The sequence below is a fragment of the Mus caroli genome, chromosome 2, assembly GCF_900094665.2.
Source record: "Mus caroli chromosome 2, CAROLI_EIJ_v1.1, whole genome shotgun sequence".
In the NCBI taxonomy this organism is placed as follows: Eukaryota; Metazoa; Chordata; class Mammalia; order Rodentia; family Muridae; genus Mus; species Mus caroli.
Genome location: NC_034571.1, coordinates 83,013,707 through 83,023,946, shown reverse-complemented (window position 1 = coordinate 83,023,946; position 10,240 = coordinate 83,013,707). Strand labels below are relative to the sequence as shown.

Genomic DNA, 10,240 nt, shown 5'->3' with positions numbered 1-10,240 from the left:
TCTGTTTAGAGATTGTTCTTCTGGTGATTCTGATTACCGTCTATCAGCAGACCTGGGAGACAGACTCTCTCCTCTGAGTTTCAGTGGTTAGAGCACTCCCTGCTGACAAGCTTTCCTCTTAAAGGGAAGGTGTACAGATATCTGGTGTTTGGACCTCCTCCTGGCCAAAAAGAAGGCCCAAAACAGGACCTTTCCCAGATGCTGTGTTGCTTTGGCAGGTCACAGAAGCTGGCACTCTCACCTGTGCAGAATAAGTTCCTAAGTTCGGTGGAGTCCTGGATCCAAGATGGGGCTCCCTGCTCCTGAGGCAGAGGGCTCCNGTGCAGGGCAGACCACTGTCTTCTGGCTGGGAGGGTGCCAGATGTCTGCGGCCCCAAAAGGGTGCTGCCTCAGCAGCTCTGTGGCTCCAGCCTGTCCCAGAAGCTGTCTGCCTCTGTGGTGCTCACTCTCACCTGTGCAGACTAAGTTCCTAAGTTTGGTGGAGTCCCAGAGCCAAGATGGCCGTCCTGTGCAGGGCGGACCACTGTCCTACGGCTGGGAGGGTGCTGGATGTCTCTTTTTAAATTTTTTATTAAGTATTTTCGTCAATTACATTTCCAATGCTATGCCAAAAGTCCCCCATGCCTTCCCCCCACTTTCCTACCCACCCATTCTCATTTTTTTTTGTCCTGGCCTTCCCCTGTACTGGGGCATATAAAGTTTACATGTCCAATGGGCCTCTCTTTCCAGTGATGGCCGATTAGGCCATCTTTTTTTTTTTTTTCTTTTGATACATAAAAGAGATTTATAAAAGTATTTAAGTAGAGTTACCCTATACTGAATATTTGTCGTGAGATTATGTCTAAGACATAACAGAGCTGCTATACATATACTATAAACATAAAGTCAAGGCTATGATTATGTGTATAACATCTGCAAAAAATAAACCAGTCAGTCTCCAAGCATGCTAAAGGAAATCATCATGAGTTTCCATCTTTAACTGGGGTTCTATTGACATTGAATGCAATAGTGTGCAAGGGAGTCATCTTTCTTTAGGAATGTGACCTTTCAAAGGCTAAGTATGTCCCCAGATGTTGGTCATACACATGTACACATCTATAACACTAAATGTCCTCACTGGGTTGATAAAAAAATCACAGGAATGTAGAAGAAAGATGCAGGTGGTGGAGGATAAAGTAAAAATTAAAGGGCACATATTTTATCCAACACATATGCATGTAAAAAATTATCACATAGTATAAAATCAAGCTTACACTTCAACAAAAATAACAGAAAAGGGAATAAAATGATTCAAAAATGTTGAGATCAACATCAGATTAAAATACTCATATTCATATTTATATTTCTCAACTATTTTTAGGATTTGTTAGACAAGGTTCTTTTTGCAGTGTGTGGGCATTAATGAAGAGATTTTTAATTAACTGCTTGGAATAAGTAAATAGTCAATGCTCCTACCTAAATCGGACACCTATATGAACATTTCATAGACCGAGAAATAGTTCAAAATAGAGAATAATATAGAAAACAAGTTCTAGGGATTTGGTAGATGGGCTATGAGCCAGTGTCTGCTTTATGTGATATGGCCATTTTAATCATGAACAAGCAGCATCAGGTTGTTCATACCTGCATTATACTGGCATAAAATTTATTCTTCAATATTCTGTTATGAATAATGGAAACACTCAGGAGTTTCTACCAATCTTGAATTTAATGGTAGTTGGTAAAGCTATCTACAGGAGTGTAGTTACAAGTAAGTTTTTCAATGATTCAGTCATAAATTTTTATCTATGTTCATATGAGCAAACATAATTAAACTCATTGGTCAATAAAAAGATATAAATATAGGAAGAAGTACTTGAAAAGAACATCTACAGTACAAGAAGATACACTTATATAGTCAATATGATCGTAACAAAGTGTGTACATATGTGTAGTAGTCAAAGTTATTTAAAAAGCAAAAATTCTTACAGGAACTAAAAATATTTCTATTCATGTTATTTTTATATATAATTTTTTTACAGAAAAATATTTGATATTTCCCAAAATGATGAATATTTTCCTGACATTGATTTTAAAACTTACTGGTGACAGAAAGAAATTTTCTCAAATTCTGCACAGAGACATTGAACTCCATCCATTGTAGAATTGTGTTTGTTATCTGAAAGAGACAGTACACAAGAATACTAGTAAACATAACGTCAATGTAACTTTAAAAAAAAATCTCATAACTTAAGTTTGGATGGCCAAAAAGCATTATGAGTATTGTTATATGTATAAACATGTAGAAAAGTTTGTCTTAGAATCTCATGAGGGCAGACATTTTTTTAAAAACCCAAGTGGGTAAGAGAATCACTCCTACATTCATGATGTCTGGTTACAGTGAAGGAGGAATTTTGGATTCTTCATTATGTTTTGCTGTAATAATCATATAAATACAGCACTTTAAAAGCAGAGGTGACATTCTCCACCCTCACTGCCAGAACTGCTCTCCTGCTGCCTCTTAGGTGTGGAAGAACAAGCTGGAAACAAGTAGAGAATCTTGGCCAAGGGTAATGGTTACTATATGTTAGAGAGACAGAGAAAAAAGAAAATATCTAATTAAAATAAAGAGAATAGGAGACATATACCTTTAGAGCTTTTATAGAATTGACATATGGTTAGACTCAAAGGTCACACCTTCATATTTTCGGGAATCGAGTCTAAGTTATGGTATTGATTTATTATTTACAATTAAAATATAAATATTGTGGGATTTAGTTGATGTTTAATTTTAAGTAATTTGATAGTAACAAGGTACTTGTTATCATTGAAGTATATAATATTTACTGTTTCCTTTATTATAATCAGAATGCTTCATAATGTGATTATAAGAAAAGTATTTCCTTTTGATTGAGTCAATGTTTCATCACAGTGTGACTAGGTAAGCACTGCTTAAAATAATGGTGGCATCAATAATGACAAGTCATTTTTGAGTTTTAGTTTATAGAATATGACTTAAAAACAGTGAATTTGGCTAGGTGTGGTGGCACAAGATTGTAACACTATGACCCCAGGGGGAGCTGGAGGCTCAGGACCCAAGTCACTCCAAGCTAAGTTAATGGTGTGTCCAACTTGGCCATAAAACCTGAGAATTGAGAGTTTGTTCAATAGATGACTATTTACAAATAAAGCAATTTTGTTAACTACTTTGTAAATATATTTTAATCATTATTTGAAACTTTCATGTATGCAATGTATTGTGTTCAGGCACAGCTCCATCCTATTCCTCCTAGATCCTCCCATAGCTGAGTTTGAATTTGTGCTTAACCATCTATTTGCTCTCATTTTAGAGTCACACAAATAGCAAAGAAACAAATAAAATACCTCAGTGAAAATTTAAAAGGTAAAAATATCTATTTCCCCGAATATCTGGCATAACAAGAAATACCTAAAATAGATGACATAAAAATAGATGTTTGGTGGGGAAATGTGGGGAGCAGCCCATTGTGTGTGGTGATGACTTGGGAAAGAGGGAGGCACTTTTATGGAATCAATGGAAACCTGGAAATACTAAGAAATGAGTGACATCATTCTCTAAGAAGTATAACAATGGGAAGAAAATTATGGTTGAAGCAACAGCAGTTTTTCCTCTTTGCACGTATGAATGAATACATTTATTCTAAGTTTTGATGTAAACATGTAGCCATTTTTCCTTTAAGTAGTAAATATATTAGAAGTAGTATTATAGGGTAATAAGGTAAAGAATTTTAATTTTGCAAAACTATTGACAATAAACTGATGTCAACTTTAGGATCAATGGTTGGACTCATAAACAGAATGTGAAAGACAACCTGCTTCAACTGGTTTTCATGTCTTTCTCATTCTCCTTTGAAAAAGAAAGAGCTTTTGACTCTATATGTCTTTTTCTAGCTCTACACAGCTTAAAAACTTACCTCCATTTGGATATCTGAATTATCCCTGCTTTAAATTAACTCTGGAACTGAATTCCCAATGTCTTGCTTCTTAGAAAAATTGTTTCAACTAACCTGGGCTCTTTCAGTTTTCAAATACATTTTAAATTTATGTTGTCAAAATATAAAAAGACAGAACAGAAGATTTTGAGATATCACTTAATGAGTTTTACTTGACATTGCCCCCGTTCTTTAATAAGAGTTTATTTGGTGTGATTGTGAAATAACCCAAAATATATTAGGTTAACTAATAAGAGATTTTTGTGGTCAGTTTAATCAGGAGAATCTTAAGTAAACATAAAAAATTCAGCTAATATTTACTTAATTTTAAGTTAACATTAGGCTTTTATTCCATTAGAAGCTTTCACTCACATTGGTTGCTTGATTTTGTTGTTGTTGTTGTTTGTCATTGTTGTAGTAGAAGATGGCAATTCTGCAATGTTTCTTGTACCATGAGATCTCTCTCTCTTCACTTTTGCTTTATGAAATGCTGAGATAAGATGCGGGAATATTTATGATCATTATATTCTTAAGGAATGACTCTTCCATCTTGATTGGAGAAAAAAATCCTTTGTTGCAAAATTTATCTTGTTGCAAAATTTATGTTGTCTGCTATTAAATAAAAGTATACTTTTGTTTCCCCTCAAATACAAAACAACAACAACAACAAAAAATACCCTGAATTTCTGTGAGTGAGGACAAAGCTTCCCCATTTCACCATTGGTTAAGAATGTTAGACCATGCTATGCATTGAAATTATCATGTTTCACTACAACCCATAAAAACAAGTATGTTGTGTTATGAAAATATATACAGAGAAACACTAACAGCTTTGCCTATGGTAAAAGCAAGAATTTAATATACAATCTTTTTTTCTGCTTTGAATCATTGCCTGAGGTCCCCTTTTCCTTAACACTCAATATCTCCTCCAAAACTTCTTCTTCCATTATTATTTTGATGAGATTTGAAGAAAGAAACTTTGAATGTCCCCAGACTTTTCAAATTTTAGGAACATCTAGTTCCACAATTATTCTATAGGAAATGTAAAGGTCTATATCTCAGAAATAATTCTCAAGAATTTGAAGCAGTTTTGCTTTTATTCCCATATTTTTTCATTGTGAGAAAAGTTGGTTTTCATTAAAATACGCCATGCATGAACACCGTGCCCTATGAACTCCTTACTCATTGCAGCTTTTTGTCCATCCTGACTTAGCACAGAATAACTGCTGAATTATGTGGTGAGCACTTAATCTATTTTAAATGATTATGCCAGATCTAGTGGCCCAGTGGTCATTATGTAGGGGGTTGTTGTTTTGTGTGTTTGATTAATTTTTTGCTGTAGTTTGTCATTGTAAATAGTGATTATGTTATAGATACTATTGAAGAACTGCCCTAGGAACATCCTGGAAGTGGTTGTTGAAAGGTATGTATCTCCTCCTCCTCCCTCCCCTTCATCCTCTTTCTCTGCCATCTTCACCTGAAATTGTATATGTTCTATGTAAAAGCCATTAAATATATAAATATATATATATGTGTGTGTGTGTGTATGATTCATTAATACAGATATTCTCACCAAAAATACATTTAATAAAATATTTCATATATACCCAGAAGATAGAATTACATTTTAAAGTATGATTTTCTGAGGAAATGTATTTCCAGAGCTGTAATATTTGACTAGATGATCCACATGAAGTAGCTTGGTTTAAAAGTGAGTGCAAGGGCAATAACATAAGTAGTATTTTAACATTGTCAAATGTAATCGTCTCGATGGTCCTTGGAGATGCACAAGTAATCTGGTTAGGAACATGCCTATATTTTAAATTTTTAAACCATATTTTTGTAAAGTAATTTTTATAATCAATATCTTATTGTACAAATATTGGGCAAATAATTAAATCTCAGAAATCTTAATGATATTCAGTGAGTAGTTTTTCTTCTTCAGCTAGGTGTTTTTACCAATTTTCATATAGAGGATTGGTTCATCATGTCTTGATTCTCCACTCTTTTTTTACATTGTCACTTTTATGGAAATACCAGATTCACACATGAACAATGGAATAAGATGTAGATCCCTTCTAGACAGATGGAGCCTGCACAAAGGCAACCTCTAATCTGATATTCTCATTTTATAAAAATCTCACTCTGTTTTGTTGATGCTCAGGCAAGGTCATGGATGGTGGAGCTAGAGGATTTTGAAATCAAGTTTAACTGGCTTGATTCTTTAAACTGAAAATTTTAGTTGACAGTTTTCCACTTCCCACATATTGTTGAGGAGGAAGCTGAATCCTATATGGTTGCATTTTCTCACTCCATTTAGTCATCCTGACAACAGCATCATTTTTACAGAGCTCTGATCACAATTTAAGTTGATGAATTGAAGTGATTTTTCAGCACTTGTCTTCATTAACATCATGTTAATGGTAGATATTGTTGTATTGAACTTTCTATATTATGAAGAACAAATTTGAATTTGAATCCTAATGTACATCAGGCTTTGAAAGAAAATTTAAAATGTCAAGGTTTTCAAAGTCTATTTTATCTCTTCTTATTTTAGTAGATGAAGCTTCAGTCCATTACTGTAGACAACTCAGCCCTGCTTAGTTCCATGAAGATGGTAGACATGTTTAATAAAGTGTAACCTTTGGTTTATTATTCAGGTATGGTTTCTAATGTCTTCTAATATTTTACTACAGAAAACATGTAAAGAATGATGAGAGCTGAAATGTCAAATGTGATTCTTTTCCTAACACAAATAGATGGTTTTATCTCAAATGTTAAAAATTGTGGGTATTGTAAATTATACAATAATTTCTACCTCAATTCTATGTGATATCTAACTATATTTTTCAAAACATTGGAATAGTAATAAAATCAATTATGATATTTTTGTATAAAGATGCACCATATTGTTAATGCTGTTATTCTAGATTTGTATGATACATGTTTTTCTTATGATTTCAGAATTTCATAAATACCCTACTCTTTCAGAGTCCTTTGGAAAATCATGCATAACCAGAGCTATGTCAATGAGTTCATACTCCTGGGACTTTCACAAAACCCACAAATTGAGAAAATATCATTTGTTATATTTTTATTGGTCTATCTTGCAACTCTTGTGGGCAACATGATAATTGTGGTGACCATTGTCTACAGTCCTGCGCTACATGGCTCCCCCATGTACTTCTTCTTGGCATTCCTGTCATTCCTGGATGCTTGTGTCTCCTCTGTTGTCACACCTAAGATGATCGTGGACATGATTTATGAGAGAAAGATGATCTCTTTTGAATGTTGTATAACACAGGTCTTTGCTGTGCACTTTCTCAGTGCTGTAGAAGTCATTGTTCTTGCAGTCATGGCCTATGACCGCTATGTGGCCATTTGCAAGCCCTTGCACTACTCTTTCATCATGAATCGGAGGCTCTGTGGCATTCTGGTCGGGGTAGCCTGGGCTGGAGGATTCTTGCATTCTATAATACAAATTGCTTTTACTTTAAAATTGCCCTTCTGTGGACCCAATGTTATTGATCATTTCATATGTGACTTGTTTCCATTGCTGAAGCTTGCTTGCACTGATATACATATTTTTATCATTTTGGTGTTTGCCAACAGTGGGTCTTTCTGCATCATTATATTCTCCTTTTTGCTAGTTTCCTATGGTGTTATATTGTTCTCTCTGAGAGCCCACAGCTCAGAAGGGCGTCGCAAGGCTCTTTCTACCTGTGGATCCCACATTACTGTTGTAGTTTTTTTCTTTGTTCCCTGTATATTAATATATGCACGGCCCACATCTGCATTTTCCTTTGAGAAAAATGTTTTTGTGTTTATAGATGTCTTGACACCACTGCTCAATCCTATGGTTTACACTTTCAGGAATAAGGAAATGATAAATGCCATCAGGAAAATGAGGAAGAGACTTATAATGGTTCATGATAAATATTAAAACTGAATGGCTCAGTGGATGGATGTACTTGCTGTTTAAGAAGGAGGATGATTTGGATACTTACCACTTATGTCCAAAGCCAATTGTGGTAGATCATTTTTTACCCACTGTAGGTGAACCAGAACCAGTCAGGCCCAGGTTTGAATTGGACAACTAATCGCTGAATTGCACAGCTTGATCAAGACTCAGTCAGTCACAGATCTATTCTCAAGGAAATGAAGTAGAGAAAGATAGACAAGGATATTCAATGTCTCCTCACATTCTGGCATGTGCATGAATTACAGAATTTTCTTCATGTTCACATACATTAACACACACACATCAAATAATTAATGCTAGTGTATACTTAATGTACACAACATAATTTAAACAACAAAGTAAAACAATATTGACTTTGTAAAGACCTCCATGATTACACTTTATAGAGAAGTACATGAAACTATTCTATAGATAATGCATTAACACTCTATGTGAGAAATCTGTTTGTGAGATTACACTTACACACTATGAATTAAGTTAAAGTCCATTTCAACGAACATATATACAATTTGACTTGGCTTTTGGAAAGATACTGTGAAGCTTCACATTAAATTTTATATTTTCAGTATTGAATATATTTTATGTAATTATACAACATTAAAACTGAAAACTCCACAACAGAATTAGGAGTAAAAATTTAAAGCATTATATCCTCTTGCAAAACTTGTGAATTTTATAGATTTTAGAGTCTAATTGATTTTGGAGTGAATTTTTTTTAAAGATAATAAAAAAGTAAAGACAAGTGAACTATAATCTCATAAATCTATGGATTTTGAAAGAAATTTATCTATTAGAATGTCTATTAAAATTTGTTGATGAAATAAATGTGTGTTGAAATTTCTTAATTTAATCATTTTAAGAGAGATGACCCAGGTCATGCCTTTAATCCCAGCACTCGGGAGGCAGGGGCAGGCAGATTTCTGAGTTCGAGGCCAGCCTGGTCTACAAAGTGAGTTTCAGGACAGCCAGGGCTACACAGAGAAACCCTGGAGAGAGAGAGAGGGAGAGAGAGAGAGAGAGAGAGAGAGAGAGAGAGAGAGAGAGAGAGAGAGAGAGAGAGAGAGAGAGAGAGAGAGAGAGAGAGTCCACCATTGATCCAGATGTTCTGAGATAGGAAGGTCTGACTTTAGTTTGGGCCACACTTTCTGATAGAAGCTTCTATAGAAGACCTGAAATGAAAGTAGGAAATGCTTGTTCTTTACCTGCTTAACTTTGCTCTTTCTGATAAGTTAGTTTCTTCACTGGCATTAGAATCTACATTTTTAGGGGGTGGGACACCAACTTATACTGAAGACCAGTTGAGACATTCTGCCACTTGGACTGAAGAACTAACTACTGGCTGCTTGGACTTTCTTTCAGTTGACATCCATTGTTGGACTCACTTGAACCCAAACTCTAAGCTAGTCTAAAAAAATATGTCTTTGTGTGTCTGTGTGTGTATATCTTGTGTTTGTGTGTGTGTGTGTATGATTTGTCTAGAGTCCCCTGACTAATACACTTGTGAGCCACAAAGTAGATGCTGAAAGTAGACCCTGGTCTTCTGCAAATGCAGTAAGTGCTGTTTATCATTGAACCATTGCTCCAGCACTATGGATATTTTATATAATTTATCTATGTCTACATTAAAAAATATAATTGGGTTGAAAAGATACAAAAGATAATAGAGATTTTAGAGGAAAGAGCTCTGGAAGCTTAAAATTTGCATCAAGTTACCAAAAGACAGTGAAATGGTTAAAGAAAAATGTCTAGGTCTGAACTGGAATCATAAAATATCTGCCCTAAGTGCAAGATCTCACAGAAATTGACATAGCTGTAGTCCTTAAGGTGGCAAGCCTCATCTCAAGTTTCAGGAAACCTAGGCAACATTGTGTACATAATCGTTTTCTAAGCATGAAAGTTATAAGACATCAGGATTTATGTAGTATTGTTCCAGGTTTTGGTTAAGGTTTATTTATTTATTTTCTATATATGATTACACTATTGCTCTCTTTAGACATACCAGAAAGGGCATCAGATCCCATTGCAGATGGTTGTGAGCCACCATGTGGCTGCTGAGAATTGAATTCAGAACCTCTGGAAGAGCAGTCAGTGCTCTTATCAGCTGAGTCATCTCTCTAGCTCCTGTTTCATGGTTTTTGAGAGAAGCTGAGGCCACACAATATATACAAGGAACAGGGCCACAGAAAAAGTTTCTGTAGGGCTATTTGCTTGAATCTGTGAAAGTGAAGCCTAAGTTTTAGTGGACACCCCAGGGTGCTGGAACATGGCAACAACATGTGATACACACTGATGAAATTAACATGCAGGG

At 35.0% G+C, this 10,240-nt stretch overlaps 1 protein-coding gene across 1 annotated transcript; it reads left to right on the top strand.

Moving 5' to 3' along the window:
- Positions 1-6,957: 6,957 nt before the first annotated feature.
- Positions 6,958-7,893, top strand: LOC110289803 (olfactory receptor 4C15-like). The gene has a single exon (XM_021156187.1). The coding sequence runs from the start codon at positions 6,958-6,960 to the stop codon at positions 7,891-7,893; it is 936 nt and encodes a 311-aa protein (XP_021011846.1).
- The last annotated feature ends 2,347 nt before the right edge of the window (positions 7,894-10,240 follow it).